This window comes from Melospiza georgiana, chromosome 12 (assembly GCF_028018845.1).
Source record: "Melospiza georgiana isolate bMelGeo1 chromosome 12, bMelGeo1.pri, whole genome shotgun sequence".
NCBI classification, from domain to species: Eukaryota; Metazoa; Chordata; class Aves; order Passeriformes; family Passerellidae; genus Melospiza; species Melospiza georgiana.
This window is the reverse complement of record NC_080441.1, coordinates 6,494,903-6,522,321: the sequence shown is the minus strand read 5'-3', so window position 1 is coordinate 6,522,321 and position 27,419 is coordinate 6,494,903. Positions and strand designations below refer to the sequence as shown.

Below are 27,419 nucleotides of genomic sequence, written 5' to 3'. Positions count from 1 at the left end.
TATTTTTATCCTTGAATTTGGTTATCATTTATATTCTGTGATTGTGGGTGTGGCCTTGGAGAAGCCCTGAAGACCAGATGTGACATGCCAAGCTTCAGGGAGCCACAGTCCCTTGGGCTTTTGGAGCATCTGGAACTTGAGAGGGAAGCTGTGTGCTAATGTCTTTACAAACAATTCGATGGGTGAAGATATGGATGTTAAAGGATTTGAAATGGGTCTTAATGTCTCTACTTAACTTTGGGCAGTAGGTTTGTTGCAGATCCCACACAGCTTAGCTCCTGAAACAGGCAAGTGGGTCTGCACAAGCTTGAGTTTCTGAACTTTGGGGTAAAATGACAGGTTCAAGGGGGAATACGCAGTAGGATGTTCGAGAAGACTGTGCCTCAGCCAATGGAGAAAGGAAAAGGGCAACGTGCGGCCGGAGCTCAGGATAAGAGGAGGCTGTACCCTCCAAAACCTCGAGAGAAAAAACCCTGGGCATGTGTGTGCGTGGGCCAGTGGACTCTCTCTCTTTATTCGAATAAAGTTGCAGGACTCCTCTGCCTCTTTTACGGAGACTGGCTTATCGCAGCGTGATTTTCCGTACAAGCTGGAAGTGTACTTTTTAGTCAAACAGATGGCTGTGAAAACCTTGCACAGAACAGCACACTGACCGGCCACAGCACGGGCCGAGGAGCCGGGGCTGAGCTGCACCTGTGTGCACACAGCTCTGGCTCACAAGGGACAGAAACATGGGTCACAGGTCAGTGCTGCGGTCTTACTTTGAACAGTGCAATCGCCGACGAAACAGCAATTTGTTCTTAAAGAACGCTTTTATCAAGGACCAGAAATCCCAACGATCCGCGCATAAACTTCTGCGGCCGGGGCTGTCGGTGGTCGCTGGAAGCCCTCGGCTCCAGCAGCGATGGGAGCGCCCCGCAGCCCCCGCAGCCCCCGAGGCCGCGCCTTCCCGGGGCGGGAGCGCCGGGCTCCAGCGGCCGGGCGGGGCCGGGCGGGGCCTGGCCGGGCGGAGAGGCGCGGAGTCCCGTTAGAAGCAGCGAGGAGCCCGTGCGGATCCCCACCGGCGCAGGAGGAGCGACGGCCGTGCCCAGCCCGCCGGGAAGATGCCGAAAACGGTGGGTGCCGCCGGCGCGGGGCAGCGCGGAGGCCCCGCCGCGGGCTGCGGGCGGGTGCGCGGGGCCGGGCGGGCGCGGCCTGGGGGCTCCTCCCGCCCGGGCTCGGCCGCGCCGGAGGGAGCGGTGAGGGGCACGGAGGAGCCCCGGGGAGCGGAGCCTCCCGCCCAGCCCCTCCATCTTGTGCTCCCCCGCCCGAGGGGCCGCGCCTGGAGCGCGGGGTCTCGGCGCGGCGGGGCCGCCTCTCCGCCCTAAAATGTCCGGCGGAGCTCGGCGGCGGCGCCGCCCGCCCGCGTGTGCCCCTGGGGCCGGGGGGGCAGCGGGGCGAGGCTCCGAGAGCCCGGAGGGAGCGGGCGGCTGCTATGGCCGCCTCGTGCGCTCCCCGAAGAGCAGAAGTTGGGGTTTTCACAAGTTGCGCTTAGTCAGTTTGGGTTGCCAGGGAACCTTGTCCCAGCTTGACTCGAGGTATTTCTTGGCCGAGGAGATTTTGGTACTTTAGAAAGTCTAGTCAAGTCCGTACTTGACTCTCCTCGCAGCAGGAGTTCGGTGACTAATGAGGAGCATGGGGTTTTTCCATTTAATTTCTCCTGGTTGGAGCGAAAGGATTAGTCCCAGCCCTTCATTGATAAAACAGGAAGAGCAGGCTGGAAGTCTCTGGATGTTTCCGTACCGGAGTGATCTGAAATGGCCTAAGAAATCTAATGTTTAAGCTAAGAGCCTGGGGTTTACGTAAAGGACAGGAAAAAAACGAATCCAAACAAAAACTCACCTCAGTGTAAATAGAAATTGACATGAAATCTGCAGTGATTTTCTTTTAATAGTTTACTTTCTTTACTGTAGCTATTGAATGCTTATTTGATTGACAGCTACTTTTCCTGATGTCTTAACTGCCATCTCTGATAGCATGGATAGGTAGATCATGGTTATTATTATTCAAACATCAGTGTATTGAAGGATATCAAACCTCAGCCTCTTCAAGGTTAAGACAGTATTTTCTTAAGCTTTAGAAAGGCCTTCCATTAAATATTAGTGATTAGTGAAGATTTACTTATTAAAAAAGCCTACACAGAGCAACAAGTTCAGTAAGATTAACAGAAATGGCACAAGTTAGGGGAGTTCTATGCTTGAGACCTTTTAGCTAGAGAGTTTACAGTCGTGGTGAGTGACTTTTTTAGCATGGATCGGCCGAGAAATCCTGACCGAGAGCGGCTTGCGGGGCGGGGTTCCCAGCACCAGGCTGAATCTGAGCTGGCAGCGAGGTGCTCGTTGCAGCCTCCCAGACACACCCTGGGCCGGATTCACCTTCTCAGTCTGCTGCTTTCTGGTTTTGACAGAGCAGTTCTGCTTTTGGAGCTTTTAAAAACTGGAGCAGATAGAGAAATGCAAGTGTTTTGGTGTAATGCTTTGTGTTGCACGCTGAGGGTTCTCCAGAGAGCAGTTCAGTGTCTGTGCCTGTTGCAGTACAGAGCTGCAGGGCCTGCTGCTGTATCAGCCTTTGGTTTCCTGCCTCATCTGCTCTAGTTACAGACCCAACTGAAATAATATTTGAAACATTATTTCTTGAGCTTTGGTTTGCAGGAACAGGATATGCTGGCATAACTGTGTAATCAGTTCTTCATGTGAAATAAACATGACTACTACTGTGCTGGCTTAAGATTTGTTAATAGCTGCTTAATTAACAAAACAGTAAAATCCAATACACTTTCCTCAGTCAAGGAAAAAAAATCAAGGTCAAATGTGGGTGAAACCTGGGCAGTTAGGTGTAGGCTTATGTGGGCTTCATCACAAAAATAAATCCATTGTGAAGAAGACAGATGGAGGAAATGTTCTAGAGAACAGTTCTGGCTGGGCAGGAAAAGCATTTGTGTCAAAACTACTTGGTTGGTAGCTCTTATCATTCATCTCACCAGGCTTATAGAAACATGCTGCTGCGTGGCTTAAGCAGCAAAACCTGTTGAGTTCTGAGTCTCTACACCTCCTCAAGCTGGGCTAAATGTTAGCACATGTAGCTGGAGATTTCCATTTTGTTATGGGAGGCTTGCTATGAGTGACACTAGGCTGTGTAGCACTATTAATAAGAATCCAAGATTAACTCTGGTAACCTTTGAACTAGTGCACATGATTTGCTGTTGTGACATGTAATGGGGGAGTTTGGTTGCTGGAGGCTTTGTAGGCTGTGTAGAAAGTCCATCATGCATCAGCCTGCTGATCTTGTCATACTCTCAACAGGAAACCTTCCCTGTTTAATTTAGTGATACAACTCTGGTTTAAATATGTTGTGTCCTGCAAAGTTTAAACAGGACAGTTAAAGGAGACACCAAAAAGGGCATATAATGCCTCCCATGCTTTGTATTGCAGAGGGTAGAAGTAGTGAGTGCTAAAAATGAGCTGGTGTCAAGCTTTGGCAAGTCTCTCCTCCATTTGTGCGTGCAGTCTGTTTATTTGCCATGAGTAGGCTCTGATCTCTCCCTGATTGGTGCAAGGTTTCTGTTCTGGGATTCATTGACTATTTTGCCCATGCATGTGCTTGCTGTGTGAATGGATGGGCCACTGAACGTGAAACAGGAGCATTCATCACGTGTGAGGTGTGCTCTCAACAGTCCTGTCACCGTCACTTGGGCAGTTCTGTTTTGGGTAACATTGTAGAGAAAGGGCTTTAATCAGAGCTAATCTTGTGAATACAGAAATTTTAGAAGGTAACAAGGGAAAAGGTACCAGTCCAGACTTTATTATACCTTAGCTTGAAGCTAAGTGTAGTAATAGTTATCAGGATCTTTAGGGACCCCTATCTGTAGTTTGAATTGATGGTCCTAATTCCCAGCAGGACTCAAAAGGTCCCAGAAGTTTTTTTTTTTTTCCATTGTTGTTTGGAGTTTCAAGGTTCTGGTTAGAAGAAAAGCAACTGAGATACTGAGGTGCGTATCAGGAGAATCCTCTGGTTAATTAGTTTCTTTTGTCTGTGGCTACTTGCTACCAAATGCTGCAACAAGATGGCAACTATGAGTAGAATGCTACATTTGTTTGGATCGTTTTTCTTTAATTTCCTCTAGTGGAATTTGCTTGATGCCTTGAAGAGGAAAAGCATAGTGATGAAAACTGTGACTTTAATAGATGGGCACTTCTCTCCTCATCCTGTTGTATTATGAAGGAACTCTAGAAGCATTCTAGATGCTGTCTGTCTTATTTCATGACTGGCCCATTGGTGCTGTCTCTTCTTTTCCTCACTCAGTAAACTTGGGAAGCTTGGTGACACTGATCCAAGTTTTACATGTGTGCTAACTTCAATCCATTATATGTTTCTTCTGATGCCATCAGATATGACTTGCAGTAAAGATATGCGTTTGAATGCTCCCAAAGACCTTTTTATACAGAAGTGTTTCCCCTGTTGGTGATTTTCAGATGACTTTGTAGTTCAGAAGCAGCAATAGCTAAAACATGCTGAGTTTACAGTGGAAGCAGGTGAACCACTGAAACTGGGAAGCAGTGAATTATCTGTAGCTTTATGCCTACCATGGGATTTTGCAAAACAGGAAAGGCCTTTGCACCCTAGCTTGTGTTGTATTCAACAGCTTGGTCCCTAGGTTCTGCAAGAATGGCAAGGTTTTACTTCATGTCAGGTGAAGCAATAAAGCTTGACAGTGAGCAAAAGCTTCTGTTTGGTACTTTTAGGCCTTCTATATTAAAGTTAAACAGGGATTTAAAAGTACACCATTGATGAGAAACAAATACTTACTTTGTTTTTACATACTGGTAAAATCTTCCTTTCTCATCTTATGGCAAGCCCTAGCCCTGACAGGGCAAAACCCATCAGTTGTTGTGGTTTTACACTGTTGTGAGCAAGAACTGTTCCAAGTGCCTGATCTGGACTGGTAGCCATGATCCAGTTCATAAAACTTCAAGGTGACAATGTTACGTATACTTATCATACAAGAGATTTTAGAAGATTAAATGTCTTAGTTGAGTCCTTTATTTAATTTTTGCCCTCTTGTTTTGTTGCCTGAGGCAGCTGATCAAGGTGCAGGTTGGTGAGGTGCACCCAATAAAAAGGGGCCCAGGAGAGCTTTAGGTTTGCTGCTTCTGCTGTAAGAATCCCATGGGGAACAGGGTGCCTCCTATCAGGGGTTCACCATTGCTTCTTGCGAATATCCTGTCACCATAACGACTACAAACAGCTTCTTTTTTAAACCTTCAGGGCATTTCCTTGGGTGATTCCACCTTGTGTGATTAGTCACCCCTGAAGTTTCATTACAATTCTTGCTTTAGTCATGAGGGTGGTTCATAAGATGTCTTAATATGGAGTCACTTATTTTGAAAGGAAACGGCATCTCTGCCTCTAGAGGAAACTTGGTTCAGTCGTTTTATGTATAATGTCTAGTCTGAAGTGAAATTCTCAAAAAGCTCACTAAGTCCCTAGTAGCTGCTTGAGAGAGCTGATGAACGGAAGCTGAAGGATTCAAACACCTTCTGCTTGTGGCCCTGGGTGTGCCTGGGGACAGTGCCCTGCTGGGGCTGCTGGCCTGGCCACGTCCCTGCTGCTCGGTGGCTGCTCCTCAGAGAAGCCCCTCTTCCTCCACAGAGGTGGCTCTGGCTCTGCTCCAGCCTCTGGAGGAAACTGACTAAAAGCTTCCTCTGGCTGCGTCATCTCCTGGACTCTTTCCTGGCTCCGTGCAGCTCAAGCAACCTTATTTGGCTGACTTCATTTTTTTTTTTTTTCCCCTTCTGTGCAGCAAGAGGGCCTCCCTGAATTTGCACAATAAAGCTGTTATCTGTGCTTAATCACTGTTCTGAGAACTACAATGGGGTTTGTTTGAAAAGAGCTCCAAGATTTCAACTCCTTGGATCTCTGTCATTCCAGTGTCCCGTTTCCCTTTTATCTGTTTGCTCAGTGATTACACCAGAAACCAACTCTCTGCTGCTGTACTCACACTATTGGAAAAGAGGAAATCTCTCTCTACCCAGGAATAATCCAGGGCAATTAACTGATGTAAATTAAGAGCAATAGTAAGCAGCCAGTTAATTGCTTGCTTTTCCCTAGGGGTATTTGGGAACAGCAGGTATTTGCATAGTGCAGCCAATAATATTGAGTTAAAAGTTTGTTTTCATCCCATCTGAAACTTCCAAACTAGGCTGAAGTCTCTAGGTTGATGGAAGGCCACTCTTTCAAGGACATCTATGTAACCTTCCTGTGGCTGTTTCTAGGTGGAGCATTCAAGTGTTTTGGAAGTTGTGGGCACAAACCCCACCCTTCTGAGTCCAGTAGCTAATGCTGACTCTTAAGGTAGTATTTAAAGCAAATACTTAGTGGGGAGGAAGGGACAGTCACTGGCAGGGGTTTAGTTGAACATCTCTAACTGTTCAGGGGGTTTAGAACTTGAAATTGCAGAAGTTTGGGCCTTATATTGACAAGAAATAATTATGGCTGCAGCAACTGTGGCTATCAATAGGTTGGTGATCTGGTGCTGCTTCCTTCCTGTGCAGCTGTGAAAGGATATATTCACTTCTCTGAATGTGTGATCCTCCAGGGCAGCAGTGGGGCAGTCAGAAACTCCTCGCCTTTGTATAGCAGTTTGTTGAACTCAAATGGGGAAAAAAACATCCTTTGAAGATGTTTTTAAAGGCATGACTCCTGCAGAATGCTTTTTCCTAGTTGTACTAACATCTCTGAAGCTGCAGTGGTAGCTGAGGAGCCGATTGAAAGATACGAAGTGTGGAGGAAAGAACGTTGATCAGTTCTCATCCTTTTGCCAGGATAAGGCAGAGGAGTACTTGGCCATGCTAAGCCTCTTTCCCTTTGGCTGTTGCTGGTTGATGAATAGCTATGGGAAAGGGCAGAGGAGTGCCCCTGAAGGAGGAATGAATGAAAAAGCTCTGAACCTGATCAGCTCTGTAGAGAAACATGTAATTAGGCAAGAATGAGATGACGGACTAGAAGAGGGAAGAGACACTCCTTTGTGCCAGCTGTGATTCTGTGTAGAGTAAAAGGAAATCTCAGAAGAGTTCAGAAAGAATACCTGAAACAGTAAATCAAGTGCCATGGTATTAATGGCCCAGACTGAGCTTTATTCTTGCAAATTTCTAGTTCTCTTTTGTTTGTTTCCTAGAGGAAGGGTTCTCAGGCACAGAAATTTACTATCCTGGAGTGTGAATACTGTAAAAACTTGCTTGTTGTATTTTTTGTTGGTTTTTGTTTTTTTTTTTTAGTGGGGTTGTTTAGTTGATATTGGAGAATTTTGCATGCAACATATTGGAGAAGAGTTACTCTGCCATTGTATACCTTCCTATATTCTTGAGGTGGACTCAGAATCAGTTTGGTTGGAAAAGATGAGTTTGAGTTCAGCTGTAAACTGATGACATGCCATGAACCAGTCTTGTCTGTGTTTCACTGATATTTACTATTCTCCTTTGTAGTCCTTTATCAGAGCATTTTTTCCTCTCTTGATTGGGAATTTAGTTATGGTAGTGAAGTGACTTAGTACAGGAAAAATCTGCTATTGCAATCTGATCAACCACTTAGTCACAGCATTTAATAAATGTGTTTGGTTTTATATAGCATAGGCTAATAAAGTATAGAATTCTAGGCTAACTAATGGAATTCTGGGCTAACTTTTTCCTTGCCACAGCTGTACAGTACAGTTCAAAAGCTATGGCGAGGAAAAAGTTAGCCCAGAATTCCATTGTGCTTGGTTACAGTGCAGAAACTGAACTGCCAGAGAAATGATTAGGATGAAGTGTCAGGATACATGATATCTTCCATCCCCCAGAGGTGTGTCTTTTCATTCATAATGTCTCTAAGAATATAAATATGGCATAGATTTTATTTTTTAAATTCACTTTGCCAGAACAGTATTCTCAGAAGGCAAAAAAAAAATAGTTCCTCAATATGCTAAATGTCTTTTCAGGCAGTTTTCTGGATGGACAAGAGGGTTTTGGTTGTGTATAATTTTTTTTTCTCTGTTAAAATCCAGAACTGGATATCTTTCTGACGATTGTAGTCTACAGGACTTGCAGAATGTCAGCAAATGGTTCTGAAGGCACACTGTAAGAAATAAGGCAGTTCCACTGTTAACAAATTCAAGCAATATCAGGTTGCCCAGTAAAAAGTTTTATTGCAAAACCCACACAATACTTGGTGGTCCCATACATCTTATATGAAAACAATCCTATTAGTCAGAAATGATAGAGAGGGAGGGGCTTGTACATATGTATTAGAAGTAAGGATTTGCTTACAGATCATTGAGTACACACTTTAATGAAAGTAACCTCTTTGGACTGGTTGTTTTTGCTGTGTTTGATGCCCCCCAGGGTGTGTTTTGCCCTCTTGTCTCCAAGGGCCCAGTGCTGGCGGCTCCTGAGCCTGCTGCTGACCAGCACTCTCAGATCCCTTTCTGCAGGGCTGCTCTCCTCCCACTCCTCTTGCACTTTGGAATTCTGCCTGGTATTACTCTGCTCCACATGCAGAATCTGGCATTTGTTCTTTTTAAATTTAATGCCACTGATCAATCATGCTGTGAGTTATCTAGATGCCTTTTCAAGCCCTCGTGTCCCTCGAGTGAGTCAGCAGCACAGCCAGTGCTGCTATTGTCAGGACCTTTGCTAATGGTGCATTCAGCCCCTGCAAACCACATCATTTGATAAAAATACTGAGCCACACTGGCCCATTATGGAGACCTGGGGAACATCACTGCTGACTGATTGCCAGCCAGACACAGCCCCATTCCCTGCAGCCCTCTGAGCCCTGCCTCCACTGCTTCTTCATCCTGCACAATTTGAGCTTCCTTATCTTGCAGCTGAACAATTTGTCCAGAAGGATGCTGTGAGAGACAAAAGCTTTACTAAAATACTGAAAAACTGCATCCACCACCTTTCCTTCATCCATTGAGTGGGTGACCTTATTGTAGCAGGATACCAACAGCCCACATATGTTGTGCCTGATGACTGCATTATCTTTTAAACACTTTAATGTCCTTTCAGTACCACCCAGTAACTTGGTTAATCTAATTACTCTCTGACTTCTAAAACAGATCTGCAAGAAAGCAAAATTGCCTGGAAAGATGGAAGGATTAAAAGAAGCTTGCTTATAGCACAGCCAGGACAATAAAATACTCGATGTTAAAGCAATAAAAACATGCAACATTGTGATGTGTTTGCTTTGGTGTATGGTTTGTGTGTGTGTTTTTTTTTTTTAAATCAGCAAAGTTATCATTTAGGAAAGTCACTATATTATATTGCTCACTGTATTCATATGTCCCTCTAAGTTTTGACAGCAGTCATTAATGGAGACACTGGGCAGCAGGCATAAGAGGGGTGTTGCTTCTCTAGTGTGTTGTTAGTTACTACTGTATGTAGTTGTATGTTACTACACCCAAATGTTAAGAAATGTCTGTGGTCTGTGAGATGAGATGGAAAGCCAAAGCATCAATAATTGTTTTGCCAACATCTGTTTATTTCATTTGTTCCTACGTGTATCTCAGTATTAAAGGAGTCATAAAACCACTTTTTAAAAAGTGACTGATTAACTTAACCTGGTTTTTTTTGGGTAGACAATGAAGGCTTCAGCTGAGATGTATTAAATCCATTGTCTGTCCATATTCAGTATTCTGTAGCTACAGTTATCCACCTACAGTGAAAAATCAGGATCTGAGCTTGCCTAAAGAGAAACCTGGCTTCTTCTGTTACTGAAATAAAATGTGCTCTTTAAGCTGCTGGATTTTTGTTGCAGTATCTGTAATTTTCACTAAAGCACACTCAACATGTGGATTTGTTTGCATTAGTGAAGTACTGGAAGCAGAGAGCAGTAAAATGATTATGTTCTATCACTTCACTCTTCACAATCCCCTAGACAACCAGAAGCTGCTGTATGAGCTGTTAGACATGACTGCTCATTTTGTGAGCTGCCTCAAAAACTCTGAGGTTGCTGGTAATTTGAACAACAGGCTCAGAAAATGCTAGTATTACTAAAAATGTCAGGAAGCTCCAAATCCATGTTTGGGACTGTGGAAAGCTTGAAGAGTGTTATTATTCAAGACCATGAAATGCTTTATCACTAAGCCAAGGAAACATTTTGATAAGTGATGTCTTGGTCCTCCAGCCTGCAGCTCCACTGTGCTGATTTTGTTACAGAAGCTGGACTGTAACTTACTCTTTGCTGTAATACTGAGATGACAAATACTTACTTTGTTGCTATGCTAAACCTTTGCTTCAAAAGCTATCGAGGAACCCCTCTTACCTGAAGTTGGTATTGAAAAAAAACCTAAGTGTTGCCTTGAAATTTTTTGGTTTGCTTAAAACACTAAACTGTACCTGGAATTGATAATATTCTGACCCAGCTATGACAAACTGGGCAGCAGCAAGTTCCTGAAAATTAATTTTCTTGCTCTACTTGTAATGTCTTGCTGCTGCTTGTGTCTTGGGCTCTGTGAAATCTATAGAGACCAATAGATTCTGCACTGTTTACCTGGACTTCTGTGTTGACAGCCATACACACAGAAGTGCAACTCTCAAAAACCCCCAACTTAGGGTTTTTTTTTCCTTTATCTTGCTCTGTGGTTTGTTACAAACATCTCAGATTGTAGAGTGACTGCAAGAGGCAATGCAATGTATTATGCTCAGTTTGAATACCCTTTTGCACATTCAGCAGTTTAGGGTAAAGATCTTTTTTTTTGAAAGAGGGTCCATGCCAGCATTTTACATTTTATTTTATTTCTTACAGCATTTTCAGTATATATCAGTATAGTAGTGTTGTCTTGAATCTACCAAAAACCAGAGTAAATAGAATGACTGAGTCACTTCCAAATCACTCAAAATCAGACCAATATGAACAGCACTTGCTTCAGCATGATGCACAGGAACACAATGCTATCTTACTGTTTGTTCTGACAGTGGTAAATAATCAAGTAAAAATCTGACAGAAGGCTGCCCTGCTCCTTTGCTGCTTCAAGTTCTGACAAATTTAATCCATAGGCTTTGCCATTAAATGCTTTTACCATATTCAAATGACAGCTTTGATTTGGCAGTGTTTGGAAGGATTTGACAATAATTGTGATCGGAGAGGATTCAGACAGTCTTATAAACCAAGTGATTTTGCTGCTCTGCCATTCCCTTAGAGAGAGATGGGTGATTATATGCATTAATATGAATCTATCAATTTCCACATCAAGCCTGAGCAGTAGTTAGCTGCTCACAACAGCTCCCACTGTTCTGGTGAAGTGCAGTTAGGGGTAAGATATTTCATGAAGGAGCATTGAAGGAGCCCTGACTTTGATCAAAGTTGAATTCAAGTCTGTCAGCCCTATGCTGCTGTACCTTAGCAGATGGAAAAACCTGAAAACATAAAGGAACCCCACACTGCAGGTCTGGGTAAGAGCTAAACTCTCAAGATGACTTTTGAGTGTTCTTTGCAGGAAGCTTGTTTTCAGGCTCCCTGCCTCTCCTTAGTGTAGTGAGTTTTACTTTTTTAGGTTATATCTGCATGTATGACCTACTCAGGAGATGTACTCAGCATCTGGCTATTTCTCTTCCTACTACCCAGTGGAGTTTCCCAGTTTTGACCTGCAGCTTTAAGTGAACCACTAACAGTTTGGCTTATCTGCATGTCTGGCTGCATAAAGATGGTCCATAACATCTCTGTAGAGAAGAATTAGGGATCCAGGTATTGAAACTGCAATTCATGGAAGGAAATTACTCTTGCCCAGTTGATACAAGAAGTCTGTTTATGTTAATAAGTCTTACTCAACCACTGACATTCCTGGCCATTCAGCAACGTCTTTATCAATGCATCTAGGTCTCAGGTGTTAGCTGAAGTTTATCAGGCTTTCTTTCTAAAACAGCCCCATTTCAAGCAGTGTATTTCAAGAAGTGTTTGAATGTGAAGCCAAGAGTGTGGCTTTAATTGCAGCCTTGAATGAGCTAAATCAACTTGGTTGCTTGCTTGAGAGCTTTGATGGTTTGCTGCCACTGTAAAGTTTTGCATCAGGTCTGTTCTGAAGTTCAACAGAAAATGGGGTTAATGACATGTGTACATGTGGCTTGATGGTAAATCTCACCAAGGGGTTGTGAATCAGAGCTGCTGCAAAGGATAAAGCAGGTATGCCTGGGAGTGAGGAATGAGAGTGGTTCAATAGCATGGTCCATCTTGTCCAGTTGTACCCAAAAACCCATCTTGCCCTTGTTGCTGTTCTATGGCCTGCAGCAGTGCCCCTGTGTAAATGTGCTGAATAGGACCAATGAAATTATTCTGTTGGAGAAAATAACAGAAGAGTTATTCCCACCCTGATTCAGCCTTTTGAATTCCTACTTGTGGTGTAGTTGTGGAGGACAAGAATGAACCCAGAGAAGTGATTGGGAGGGTGCAGGCTGTGCAGGATGGGTTCCTGTGGTGGTGGATACAGACACTGTATGTGCTGGCTCTGCTCTCCTCAGCTCCTGTGCCCCTTCAGGAACCTTTTGGGACATGGGTTCTGTGTCAGGGTGGTGTAGCTGCTCTCCTGTGTACTAGGAAAGCTCAGATGCCTAACTAGATGGAGCTTAAAATAACAAAGACTACTTCAGCAATCACAAGCTGATTTTTTATAAACTGTGGACAGTCCCAACAGAACTATTTAAAATCTAAAATAGGTCGGTGGTGAGGGAAGCAAATATGGGTGGGGAAACTGAATATTAAAAAGAAGTGTAGAACTGAACCATTTAGGGGAAATCCTGTGTTTTAGGGAACTGTGACCTAAATAGATATGAAAATTTAGCCAGCCTAAATGAGACCCTGTACTGAAAGGAAGTTGCAGGATTTGTCTAGCGTGCTGGAAATGATAAAGCTGAAAATCACAGGATGATGAAACAGCTTTAGCTCATACTTGACTGTGCATGTAGTTAAATTTGGAGGGATGGCTCATAGTCTGGGCAGTCAGATCCCACAGTAAGACTGTGTTCTAGCTCCTAGAAGTCTGGCCATTGTTCAGAGGTTCAGTGAGGGCTGTGAGCTGGCCAAGAACTTGATGTGCCACACCCAGGCCATGCTCTGGGTGTCTAGAACAGGCAGCCCTGTGTTCAGCTCCCCTCCCTGTAACAGAGCTAAACTGCTAGGAGTCTCTTAGTTGAAGGCCAGAGAGAAGCACGTGAAGCAAGATAAGCTTGCTCTTTTATCTAAATGTGAGTCCTTTAGAAGGAAGAGCTTGGCCACAGCAGTTATCTTCGTGCTTTTTTTCCCTGTGGAAAGTGTCTTTAGTGATTACCAGAGAGTTGGAGTGTAGCAATTTTATTTGCCCTTGATTCCAAGTTACTTCTGAAACAATTCTTAACTGTAGATGAATTTAGAGACCTTTTCATAGGAGCTGAGTATTTAGTCTGTTAGCTCATGAACCTCAAGTACTTGCTTTACATGTGATGCCTCAATGTAGGTCACACTTGTCTTGTTAGCATCCTGTCTTGATCTTGTTTTGAGCTCCTTCCAGCAAAGTAGGTGCTTGTGAATTTGGCAGGCATTCACTGGATGCTATGTTTGGAAAGCTCATTGACTTTTTGGGAGCATATCCTGGCTCCAGTCTTGCCTGATCAGCCCCTCACACTGGGTATTTGCAGCCGTTAAACAGTTCTGGGAAACTCCCTGCCCTTGGCTTCAGGCTGGAAGGGGAAGAACTGGGCACAGGGGAGGTTGGAGTGGGGGGGAAGTTGCTTCCTAAGAGCCTTTCAGCAAATCTGAAGTGCCTCTGGTGGTGGTAGGGAGTGCAGGGACTGTTTTGCTGGTTGAGTGACTGCAGTCACAGCCAGGATCATAGCACCTTTGTATGGTCTACAACAAAAGGGAGGTGGCACAAAACTCTTGTTTGTAACCTGTGAGTAGGATTGCCTGGGAGGAGCACACTGTAGTGTGAGGAATGTCACCCAAACTGTGCTGGCATTCAAACATGCCCACTGCCTGCTAACTGCCCTGAGGTTGAAGAGCTTTAGCAAGGGATGTGGTTAAGGTCTGACATGTGAAATACCACTGCCAACCCTACTATTAGTGTGCAGAGCCCATAGTAGGTGTGTATGCTTCCCCAGAGAAAGGCTCTTCTAACAGGCACAAAAAAAAGGTGTTTACAAAACAAGCAACCTCCCCAAAACTGCACAGATTGTAAAAGTTGAATGATGGCAACTGCACGTTGCTAGATTTTGCTTCAAGTTTTACCTGCTGATCCAGATGTTGAGGAAAAGGGGTTGGGGATTTTCCCCATGGTATTTTAATTTCCTAGTTTTGACTAGTAAAGGATGTTCTCTCTAAGCAGCTCAAACAACAGGTACAAAAATAGTTATTCCAAGGACTTCTTCAAACTGACTCTAAAGAAACAGAAAATGGCAATGGTAATTACTTGGAACAGCTACAGGAAAACAAAGGGAGGTGCTTGAAGAATCTATTTATGGAAAAGGAAATGGCAAAAATAGAGGAATTGATCCATTGCACAAGGTTGGGAGTAAGTAGTGTAATAAGTGGCATACAAGTATCTGGTTTTGACCGTAAATGGGTGGGGATCCACCCATGGCTGCTTCTGCTGGCTCAGTACTCTCATCTTGCAACTCCTTTCCGCTAAGTGAAACTCCTTTGCTCTCTAGAGAGGATGGCAAGCTGCTAATAGCCAGGGTGTTCAAACACCATTGGTGGGAGGTGACTGGTTGAAAAGTAAGGAATTATATTTAAGCACCTTTAACCTGGAAACATCATGAATGATTTTGGAAGCCATGCTGTGTGGGCGGTAGGGGAATTTTAAGAATAGGTTTGAATTAATAACTTTGTAGTAGTCTTTGTAAAGTAGAACCTTCTTCCTGAAGAAGTTGCCTGCCCAAATCAGATCACTGATTAAATTGGGTAAATGATACCTGTAGAGTTCTGAAGTGTGGAGATCTGCAGCCCTATGGAGCCAGCACTGGCACAGCCCTGGCTTTGAGTGCTCACTGGTGCTACTGAAGGAAGGTGTCTCCAGAGCAGGGAAACATTGATTGTGAGAAAGCTGCAAAGCTGGGGCAGGGTGAGTGAGTGAAGGCATCTAAAGCAAGGCAACTGCAAAAAACACACCCTTTGCATGAGGAGCAGGCTTTTTGGAAGTTTTCTTGTGAACTCTGGGAACATGGTTAGAAGGAGACCTCACTTGTAAGAGAAACTATCCTTGAGGGTAATAAATCTGATTCTCCACCATTTGAGGAAAAAAAACAAAAATGGGATCCCTAGTTTTTATAAGGGTGTCTGAAGTAGATTCCCTAACTTGATATGAATAGCTGATCTCTGGACTGATAAGCATGTCCTGCAAGGATGATCCCCTCCAACTCTGTTTAGTGATCCTCTGCTCAGGCCTCTCTGAGTGCCAGGCATCAATCACATGCAGAGGAGCACTTAAACAGGAAGGGAGCTGTGGCTTCTCATGCTTGGTCTTGAGAACCAGATAAGCAATAAAGTGTTGCTGTGCTCTGTAGGGATTGCCTTTTCAATGGCAGCAACTGCTTCAAGGAAACAGATTTTTTTTTTTTAATGGAAGCATTCCTGATTACCACTTGCTGTATGGAAGAATTTTATTTTCCTTCTCATCACTGTGAGATAAGCAGTACAAATTAACACAGGATTATTTTGAGATTAACAGTCACACAAATATACCAGGGCTCTGACACTACAGTATGCCAGGGTTTATATTAGAATAAATCACTTGGTTTCCTTTTTTGAAACTGACCTTTAGCATTATATATTGTAGCAGATTTTGTTACAGACACATACACACACACAGAGACTATTCTGAGTTTGAAGGGACCCACAAAGATCATCAAGTCCAGCTCTCAAGTGTATGATGTGTAGGGGGATTGAAACTGCAATCTTGGATGCTATTAGCACCATGCTCTAACCAACTGAGCTAATCTCATTAATCACCTCAGTCAGTTTCTTGTCTTTACTTTTTTCAAGAACAGGGTTAGGGTTTCAACCACTGGATGCAATGACTACTATAAACCTTGTCAGAAAATTTATGGAAATGCAGTTGGAATGGGCACAGAATTGGCTTATTTTGAGCCCCTTTGTTAGGTAAAGCAGAAATCCTCGGCTCTTTCAAGCTCCGTATAGGAAAGCTTATCTTTTTTATGGCTGATGTGATGTAACTATGTTTCTCCCATGCCCAGTGCTTTTAAATTGGTGCTGTGGAGGTGAGTTTTGCTGGAAGCTATGGGCAAACACTGGCAGCATCCTTTGGTGTCTCAATGAAGTATTAAATGCCACAGATGGCACAGACCATGTCTGCCCAGACACAGCTGCTTCCACCCTTTCTTAGGTGCTGGTGCCTCCAGCCTTTCTCTATACACTTTTTGCAAGCAGGCTTCTCAAAGCTGTGAACTTTGTTGATGTTGCAGGCTGGTGCTCTGGCCTTCTTCCCCTTCCTGTCCCCAGCAGCGTGGCTCCTGAAGCTGTGTGGGTGCTGTGGTTTGTTGCCCACACGAGCCATCTTGTCTTGCTGGGGACAAAGAGCAGTTGCTGGTGGTGGGGACACAGCTCTGGTGTGACTGTGCTCAGGTGTGGCTCCACAGCAGCTTCTCAGTCCAAGCTGGCTTCCTGCCCTGCTCCTTCACAAGGAAGGAATAACACCATATGAGCACAAATTTAGTTGGATTTAGCCTGAATTCTGTTGCTCACCAGAGAAGTTTGTGAAGCTGGGTAGTAGCAGCTGCCCCTTCACTGCTCTGTGTTTTCAGGCTCCGTGCTAAAGTCATTTGGGATGCTTTAAAGGGTGCATTCCTGCTACAGGCTGTACTTGGGTACCAAAAGAAAGCCACATACTCTACAGGATGTGAGTAGTACTACTGGCTCACTGGGACCAGAAGTACCATGGCAGGCTTTCCCCTTGGGTGATAGCTTTATTCTAATAGTGGGATGGGATGGGATGGGATGGGATGCCTCCTGTGGAGTTACTGCATGGCCTGTGCTCCAGTCAGGTGAGAAGTGCTGTGTCCCCAGCAGAGCAGGATGGGGCTGGTGCAAGGAGCTGCAGGGAGGGTTAACCTCTCTCTGGGGTCTGCAGGGTGGTGCCTAGGGTGTCCCTGCTGCTGTTCTGTTCCCTGATGAGCTTAGAGGTATGAAAAGGCCCTTTAAGACTGCTGGAAGGGGGCTTGGTTAATTAAGTGTAATCCTTTGAGAAATTGCAAGCGCTTTCACATGACCCGATCCCAGCCTCACCCTGACACAGAGGAGCCAGGGCTGTTCCAGCAGGGTGCTGGCACTCAGGAAGGAGCCAGATGTCTGTGAGTATGGCTGGTGCTGAGGCGTGGGGCATCACCTCTGCTTCCCCTCCAAGGCATTGCACAGCTCTGCTGTCCTTGCAGAGGGCTGGGCAGGCTGAGAGTGGTGGGAAGGGAAGTGCAGCACTGCAGAGCACTCTGCTCCACTTGCACCTTCTGAGAAACAGGGTGCACTTCTTGTTAAACTCACCATATTGCTGCTGATCTTGCTAAAAAGCCAAAACCGAGCAGTTTTTTAGGTTATTAAGGTGCATTATGAGATTTTAGTTTGTGCAACTCCAGCTGGATTTAATGTGCTTCCCAGGTTGGAACTGGTGAATGGTATTGGTTTAGTATTTTTATGTGGAGTAACTGCTGGGTGAACTGGTGCCTTTCAGTGCAAGGCTATAAAGGTTGGTCTGGAATTTCTTTTTAATTGAGCTTGCTTCTTTTCTGTACCAGTCAAATTTGCAATAAAGTCTAAGTTTTCCTTATGATACTTTCTCCAGAAATAGTCCACTTGGAGGCTTGAAGCTGGGGAGCAGGGAATATCTGAAGCTTGAAGCCTCCAGCCCAGCAGGGTACAACAGCTTCCTTGCCTACAGGAAATGCAGGGAGGAAAGAAGCTTTAGCTCAGGGTCAGGGTTTTGTAGAGGTCGATACTCTGTGGTGCTGACTCCACTTATTATTCTGACATGAATTTCCTAGTACTCTATTCCTGTCTCAGCTTGTGACAAACAGAATTGTCTTTTCTACCTCTCGTGCTGCTCAATGCACTGGGGCATTAGCACAGGCCATACATCCGTTCCTGAGTGTGACAGGATCAGTCTTTCCTGTTTGTCCTGCCATATGCAGCTACACCTTTTCATCTCAGGAAGTTCTTATAGCACACTATTAGGAGGATTTATTCAGAAACCTGACAATTACTGCTGCTAGTAAAATTTATTTGGAATCACAGTGGGGCAGAAAGTGAGACTTGAAGGTATATGGGAAACATTAAAATACCTGAAAAGATGCTGCAGATAGGTGGCTGGTACCACTGTCTTTTAAGTGTGTCCCTTGCAGATTGCTGAACACCATGGGGAGAGGGGGATAGTGGTGGCATGGGCCTTTGGAAAGCTTTTGCTGGTCAAAGGGAACTTTCTTTGGCTACAGCTACTCTGGGGCTGGAAGAGTATCTCTGCCATGCAAGTTTCTGTCTGTGCAGGATGTACCACACTTGACAATACTGTCCTTGGCAGCAGGAAACTCTTTAATGCTCTGGCACTGGCAAGCTTTAGCAGGGTTTAGGCTGGTGGAACTATGGTAATTCCCCAAATAGAGAAGAGGAAGGGTTGCTAGTTTTCTATCTCTTTCCTGTAGCTGTTATGAAAGGTATCAGTTAAATATGAGCACTCTTTTTGGCATGTTTTTAAAATTTGATGAGTATAAATTTGCCTGTTGAAATGTGATAGTTGAATGTTCTTGCAATGTGTAAAATGGTGTCTGGAAGCATTTAATTAGTAGCTGTTTGTATGAGAGGCTATTAAATGATGATGGAAAGTCAACAGACTATTTAGAGGTCACCTATTACAATAAACTTCTGTGACTTTAGGATCCAAGTAGAATTTAGAGAGTTGCAAACATTTGCATGCTGCAGTGGGTATATTATTAATGCTATGATGAATAAATTCAATTAATTGCTTTAAACAGAGTTTGAGTATAAATTACTGCCTTAGGATAGTATTTTTGATAAATCTGTTGATGAAATCCAGTAAACCTTCTTAAAGCACCTCCTAAGTGTTGAAAGTTTGATAGATGTTTACTAACAGAATATTTGGGATAGGAGGGCAGTATAGTTGGGGATGAGTGCTGCCACTGGACCTTGTGATTGGATCACTGGTGTGCAATGTCTCTTTTGCACATCTCTCAGCAGTGTGCACCTTACTTGTCTGGACTGACAGAGCTAAATTTGTATATGATCAGCAGTTCAAGTCAGATATATTATTGACATTTTTTTTCTGTTTGCAACCCAAATTATAAACATCCCAAGGGTTATGCCATCCCTCAAACCTATGAAAACCTTATCAGATGGCTTAGAAATACAAAATCTGATAGCTTAATGCTGATGAATCTTGAGGCTTTTCTTAGAATAATCCCTGGTAGCAAACTAGTTAGATGGTTTAAAAGTGCTTTTTGGCAGAGTCACTCTCAAGGAACGAAGCTAATTAATCTAAATTTTGATGGGACTGCATAGTGTTGCTCTGTTTTGCTATAGCATTTTTATTCCTATGTGTAACATTTGTGTTGGTCAGTACTCAGCTATGAATACCTTAGTAAAGTGGTTTTACCTAAAGTGAGACTTTAAGTGAATGAAGAGGAAGAAGGTAACCAAGCAGTGCCTGGCACGTACTTGTCTGGTAGACATTATAGCAGTCTGCAGATCTCTTCTTGTAGCTGGTTTGAGCTGCAGGCAGAGTGCATTAAATCAGTGCCTCCCACCACCTGAAACGGCAGAAACCTCCCTCTGAGCCACTTGTTGTGAACTGGAAAAACAAAACCACTCTAGCTTGGTAGGGTATGGGGAAAAAAATGTCTTTGTGTGTTGTTTTCACACCAATGAGCCTTAACAAAGCTCAATTTTACAGCAAACTAGCTTCTCAGCCAAGTATTAAATTACCACTGATGGTTCAAAGTAACTAATGGTTAAAATGTCAGTGGCACAGCCCAGGATGTGCTGTGCCCCCAGCTCGTGTTGCTGACAGCTCACAGCAGAGTGCTGCTGAACGTGTTAAACCCTGCTCAGCCTGGGGAAACGGCACTGCCAGGGTGTGGTTCTGCAAAACACGAGCCTGCTTCCTGTGCTATCTCAGCTCCTGCTCTCTTCCATCAGCCTCAAGCTGCAAGTGCAGCCCCATTCAAGACTTCGGGTTGTTACTCATCCTGGGCACAGGGGACTGCTGGAGGTGGTGGGGGGAAATGTGTAAATCTCCCTTTTATTGAGTGTGCTAATTGAAAGATAATATTGGATCAGATAGTTTAATGGCATATAAGTGACTGACAGTGAAGGAATTTTGCTGGTTCCAGCATGGGACCTTATTTTACTGTGCTAACAAAGATGTGAGTTTTAATAAGTATTCTGCATGAATTACGGAGTTACTGAAGCAGCTTTGTTTAAAATGTGGAGGTGTGATTTGTTCTAAATAACTCTTAAGAGCTATTTAGGCACACAGATGTTTCAGTTCAGTTTTCTGGTGCTCAGATATTTGGTCCTTAATCACCTATGCACATGATATCAGATAAGAGTAGCTACTGTGCTTTGTCCATAAACAGTGGAGCAGAGACTCTTTTCTTTCGTGGTAGCTGATACATTCATGCTTTAGGTGAACAGGAAATACTTCAAAGCTAACAAAATGTAAGAGGTAACTTAATGGCTCATTTAGTGTAACCCTTCTTATACCTGAATGTAGCTTATGGACAGCTTTGCACTCACTGGTGGCTGTGCTGGGTGAATCAGGCTTACAGAGGAGAGAAGCAGAAATCTGTTTCCAAGTGTAAGCAGCAAAGCTGTTTTGGGGAGCATTCAGCCCTTCTTAGAAGTGGCCAAATTCTTGTTTCACCAAAACACCATGAAATTAGCCCATTGTCAAGGCCCAGGATTCAAAGAGAATAATTTTGGGAAGGTGTACACTAAGAGAATTTAAGGCATCTGCATGTTATTGAAAGCTGCTAATTAAAAAAAAAAACAACTTCATTATTAGGAGTTTAGGCCATTTGTGCTTTCCTTGCTACTTCTGTGGGATGGTTTTGCCTTAGTTTGACATTCTGTCACAAGGTTTAGAGGGCTTCAAAACCAACTTGCTCCTGATATACTTGTTCATGATATCTTTGTTCTAGTAATGTCTAAATAACATTCCTTTTGCATGAAACAGCCAGAACTTCAATTTATGTGTACTTCAGCTTAGCTGTGCTAATCCTACCTTTAACCTTACAGAATTTTTTGCTTAACTTAAAACAAGAAAACCTTTAGGTTTATCTCAAGCAAATAAATCAAATACAAAATAGTGATGTGCCTAGTCTGAAGCAGGCTTTCTGGGAAACCTCAAAAAGCATTTGTTATAGTTACTGGCCTCTTTTGGTGCTTACCTAGATTAACTAGCAGAACATTTCTTGCTTGTTGGGGAAAAAACCCTGGTCCTAGTTTCTCTTGCAGTCTAGTTTCTTAGTAAACAAGATGTGAAATCTGTACATATTTTTGTTAGAAATACAGGAATCAGAACTGCCTGTGATCATATTGGTATTATGTGGTTCTTTGAATATTTCTCTGCTTACTCTTGCTTTTTCGGTCTCCTGTGTCATGTAGTTAGCTTATAGTCCAAATATGACTTGGAGTGGCTCTCAAAGCTCTTCACAATGTAATTCCCTCTACCCTTCACCACTGGAAGCCTGGTGGAGTGTACTAATAGTATTGATTGCCCTGAAGAGCAAAAAAATTAGGATTTGTTGATCTGAGGTAAATGACTTAGCAAGAGAGAGAATTGTTAATGCAAGGCCTGTGTGCTGGGGTTTGGTGCATTGTGAGTATCTTGTCTGAACAATTTCAAGTTCAGATGGAAAAATATTTTAAATAAAGCTGTTTTAATATGTACAGCTTGTGCTCAAAAATTGTGAAATATCTTTACCCTTTTCAGTTGATAGGCATGCAAGTAGAATTGGATTCTCAGGCAGCTTGGTGTACTCACAGACCTCACTTTCCCTGGCCTAAAATTAAGGCATCTACTTTCAGGCCAGGACAGTTTCTGTCTAGCCCCAAGCATCTAAATCATGTTTCCCAGTAATTATCAGGAGTTTTGAATGGGATCAGCAGTGTTTTACACTAGCATTTGACCTGAAATGCCTCTGCTGTTTAACTGGCTTCATGAGAAGTGAAAAATGTGTGTGTGTGTCTTCCTGCTTCTGTGGGATGAAGCTGTGAACTCCCTTGCTGCAGTTCCTTGCCACTTTCATGCCACCAGTGAAAATGTGATGGTGAGACATTCCTGTCAAAATAGTGCATCATGTAATATTTCTTCTGGAAGACCATTGATGATCTTGCATCTAAGGGTAGTATAGTAATGAAATCTTGGTTACAATTTTAAAAAGACCTAATCAATTTCTGCAGTTTTTAGAAGTCTTTCATCCCCCTGAAAGAATTGGAAAGCAGCACTGGCAGCTCTACTGCTATGAGAATTGTTCTCATGTTCATCATGCAGCCTGTGAGGGCATCCTTGCATCCTGTCTGCTTCACACCCACAGCCCCTGGAGCATGTCAGGGATTGTGCCTTTATCTTCTCCAAATACTCACAACAACTGGAAGTGTATTGTTATTGACCAGCCTTCTGTGGCAGACTGAGTTGTTAATGCTTCTGGAATAACTTCCTTGATTCAAACAAAAGGGTTGGATGTCTTCTTGTGTGCACCAAGTTTTGGAACATCTCTGCTTTTGTGAAAGACACCAGAGTGTTCTACTCTCGAAATTAAACTTTGTAAGATGTAAATGGCTCTCATATGTGTCAGTACATGTGAATGTTTGACCACAGAGGACAAAAACACTGCAAAACAGGAAGGTTATATTCTACAGGAAAGCTGTGAATGCTGTGAATGCCATGCTGGCAGAGGAGGTGTCTTTGTGCCTGCTGGCAGTGAAGTCCCTGGAAGCTTGAGAGCTGCATCCTGCTCCTGGGCAGGTCTTTGTTTTCATTTTTGGGTAGAGCATGTGAGGTAATGATGCATTTTTATCTTCCAGATCAGTGTGCGTGTTACCACCATGGATGCTGAGCTGGAGTTTGCCATCCAGCCCAACACCACAGGGAAGCAACTCTTTGATCAGGTAAGAGATGGAGCTGCAGAAGATATAAAGTTGATAAAGACATTGCAATTTTATTGAGGCAACAGCAAATAATTTCTAAAGGACTTCAAAAACTGAGTGTCACTATATGTAATAGCTTCAAGAGAACTCAGCACAGTAAGAAATTGTACTTTTTTCCAAAACTACTGCATTTTGTAATCTCCAAGACTGTGTTAGGAGCTATTACTTCTAGTGAACTGAATTGGTGTTATGGCTCAGAATAATAGTAATTGGAAAGCACTAAGTATCTGCAGTCGTAGTTTGTAAGAAAAGTCTTGTGGGGGACCCAGTAAGCTGTTTTTGGTTGACTTACCTGCAAGCATTGTGTAATTGATTGCAAAGGGTAGTTGGTCTCTAAACCAGGAGAGGCTCAGCTGGGTTTCAAATGCTGTTGTGGCCTTTAAGTGCAGGTAAAGTGATGTTCTGTACTCCCACCAGGCCCTGAGGGAAACCTTGGGAGCAGTGGTGGTTGTACCACACTTCACTGGGCTGTCTGCATGTGCATCCACCCTCCCCAGCTTTCACTGGGCAGGGACATTTCCTGCTGCTCTGGCAGAAGCAGGGAGGTGTGTGCAGCCCAGAGCTGGAGCAGCAGAAGACAGGCATTATCAGCTGCAGAGAGTGAAACTTTGTCAGACTCCACAGCAGTGTTTATCTGCTGTAATTGGCCATGGATTTGCTCCTTGGAGAGAAATGGGAACAGTAAATTCATAGCTCAAAGATATGCAAATTGAATCTTGGAGTAATGACAAGAGGAGGGAACTGCCAGACCAGATAGGTCAGATTTGGGTGTGGTTCAGTAGAGCTGAGCATTCTGGGGTCAGCTCTACATAGTACCTATCATAAGGAAGAGAGAAAATTAAGGGCTGATTCACCCATTGAAGTCAGCTATTTCATTTGGGGCCAGCAAATATAATTTAAATTTTTATATATTTTTTTTAGATCTTTAACCACAAACTACTGTTTTCTCTTGTACTCAGCTGGATGATTCAGCACTAGATGATATACTGCTCTTTGCAGCCCAGCCCTGAAATGGAGGGAGATCCAAAGCTTTAGTGAAAGAGCATCCTTTCATAATGGAAAAAGGCTTTTGGAAAAGTTCTGAATTGCAGTGTAGTTCTCAGCTGTCTGTGTCTTACTATGTAGTAGCTCCTGCATATTTTAGCCCTGTGTGGTCTCAGATCTGACAGGTTTGGATTTATAAAAGTGAAAGCCAAATTCTATCCAGAATCCATCTGTGCAACATGGAACTCTGCCACAGTTAGTTCATGAGAGTGTTTGCTAATGAAGCTGAGGTGACATGTCCCCAGGCTCATTAAAAAAATGAACTGTTTTTTTTGGGATTTTTTGGTTTTTAATTTTTTTTTAAGGTGGTGTTCTTCATGTGGATGCTTCCCATGATTATTTTTCAATATCTGGCTTCTGCTATTATCCAAGCAAAGCACCAAGTGCTGAGAAACAATACTACTCACATCAGTAATATTTTTAATTTACACATGGTATTTTCAGTCAGCTTTAGGTCATCTGTGATTTCTGCTGCACACTGACATTGGTGGCAGACTCGGGCTTCATCAGTTTGTCTCTGAGAAGCATCCAGCCATGTTTCCAATATAGCAGTTCTTCGTGTCTAGTAATTGATTTCACTCCTTTGTCATGCTCTTGGACAGCTGCACGTTTTCCTCCCTTCAGTGCATTTCACACAGCACCTGTCTAAACAGAATTTTGTTTTGCTTTTTCCACAGTAAACACTTTGCCAAGGGAGAAAACAAATGCTGTTGCAGAACTGAGTTTCTAAGTTGAGGCAATGCTTACTTCACCTAAATTGGATTGTAGGTGAAGCTGGAAATGAGGGAGGGAAAAAAAGTGTCTGAAGCTAGTTTTAAACATTTGTTATTTCTAAAAGGTCTGATTGACATAAAACTTGCTCCATGTAGGAAAGGGATGGGCCTTTAAATGTGTTGTCAGCTGTTGCATATCCAGTACTTTTCACATGACTGAGCAGTTTTTGTGTATTGGTTCCTGTAAAGGGAGAGCCCAGGGCTGCTGTCCCTGCTGACACTGTGGCTGCTCTCTGGCTGGACATTGTTCACTCTGCCTCAGTTTCTATCCTTAGGTTAGATAGACCATGATGGGGTGTGGGAGAACAAAGTTACTCCTGTTTATTTTCTAGCTCCCTTAAGCCATGCTGGGCCCCTGGACTTGATAATCTAGTGTTTTCTGCATGATGCTGGTTCTGAAAAAAGATCTGCTTTCATCAGTGCTTTTTTGAGGGAAGGGAGAGCTCCTCTACAAAGTAGATATATGGTTTTGCTGTTGTAGGACATTGACTTCTGGTGTGAAACTTGATTTTTGACTCTTGTACAGAAAAATTTTAAGATACCCAGCATCTTTTTGCCCTGGGTTGCCCTTTCACTTTGAACTGTCAGTTCTGAGTTAAGCAAGAAGGAAGCTGCTAAGCATTACCAAGTTTTTAGCTGCACGGCTACTTCAGTGCAATCTGCTGCCTTTGCTCAGTAACATTTAGGCAGTATTTATTTTCACCTGTTGTGTGTAAAGGTAGATAAATGTATTCATTATGCCACACATGATTCTGGCCCACTCTGAATAGGATTCAGAAAATTTTGGAAAGCTTGTAGCTAGGTTTTAGCTTAATGAGGGGAAAAGCATTTGAGTCTAAAGTTCTGTAGTAATAATATGTGAATGGGCATGAGGTAGAAATGTTCCTGTCTTCCTCTTTCCTGTTTGGTTAAATTTCAAAGTGAATTTTTGTAGTGACAGAACACTGCAGATACCTCACTGCTATGTAGGAAGTGGTTTCTGCCCCGAAGCAGCTGCCTGTAGAAATACTACTGAAGTGATAAACATGTGCAGTAACATCATGATGTATTCTAGAGCTCTTCCTATTCCCTAATCTTGTAACTGTACAGCTTTAGCTTGAATATCTTAGGCTTGTGTGAAAGGACAAAACTTGGATTAAGTGAGACAGGATTGTACTGTCTGTCTGCTGCAGTTTTGCTGCTGTACCTTTTAACATCACTTGCTGAACTCCAGCATTTACTTACTAGCAAGAACTGTAACTTTGCTCCCATTCCTCAGCTGCCAGTGATGGATTAAAAGAGTAGCTCAAGGATGGGCTCTGTATGTCAGAGGTGCTGCTTATCACATAGGCTTTATCACTTCCCAGGTACCTTGAAATGTTGCTTTCCTAGGAATGGAGAGCACAGGCACTGCAACAGTGATAGCTGCTTATTTTCCTCCTTTGACCCTTTTCTGTATTGGTTTAGAGAGCAGCCAGTAAACCACAGCAGTGCTTTGCATTGTGTCTTCTACACAGCAAAGATTAATCTGTTGTCTGGTGAAAATTCTTAGTTATTTGTTGCTGTGGATGGGTTTGAAATTGTCTCTTCAATCTTTTGCCCCTCAAGCTTCCTTTTTTTGGATTAAAAAAAAAAAGCATTAAAAACCCCTCCCTTTTCTGGGTAGTTTGAATCACTGAGCATCCAATCTCCTTAAAGGTGATTTCTGTCCCATTAAGAGCCATGAAGACAAGTCACAGGTTAAAGAAAATGTCACATGAGAAACTTCAGAAGCTAACACTTCAAACTTTAAAAACATGTGGTTAACCTTCCAAAGATGCTTTTCCTCATTATTGTAAGCTTTTGGGGCCAAAACTAAGCTTGTAATAGAAATGTGCACTTATCTATGGGTTAAAATGATAACAATAAGCATCTCTCTGCACACTTTAAATCTGGTCCCTGATGCTGTGTTTTACGTTCAGCATTAAGTCTTATGCATTTTCTTTTTAATTCTTAAGGTTTTTTCAGATTTCATTAAGAGCCAGATCTCTTGAGATTCTGATGTTGTGTGCCCTGGCTTGTCTTGCCTTGCTTTTCTATCTCCATGGCCACCAAGCTGTTGTGCAGCTTGAAACATTGGTAATGCTTAGCAGCTTCCTCCTTGTTTACCTGCTGCAGTGAATTTAGTGGTTTTGTAGAATACCAGTTTGGTTTTGTAGAGTACCAATTTGTCAGAAGTCTTTCATGTTTGCTTAAGTGTACAGCACAGGCTGATCAAACCCCTCTTGAATTTTGAGTGACTTCATCTGAGTTGAGCTGTGTTTGAAATAAAAATGGTTGGCGTCTCATGGCCTGCAAACGAAGTTTTTGAGGAGGGAGAATGTAAGAAATCTTTAGCTACTTTAGCTACTACTAGGTCCTACCTAGTAG

General features: G+C 43.2%; 1 protein-coding gene across 2 annotated transcripts in view; it reads left to right on the top strand.

Annotated features, from left to right (window-relative positions):
- Nucleotides 1-1,009: 1,009 nt before the first annotated feature.
- The window catches only part of MSN (moesin), a 40,589-nt gene continuing 14,179 nt past the window's right edge, over nt 1,010-27,419 (top strand). The window contains exons 1-2 of one of the 2 annotated variants that reach the window (XM_058032991.1): nt 1,010-1,115; nt 23,092-23,175. In XM_058032991.1, the coding sequence (XP_057888974.1) occupies nt 1,104-1,115; nt 23,092-23,175 (96 nt within the window). In that variant the 5' untranslated portion in view covers nt 1,010-1,103. Of the gene's footprint in view, nt 1,116-23,091; nt 23,176-27,419 lie in introns of those variants that run through there. The other variant, XM_058032992.1, reaches the window with a different exon arrangement.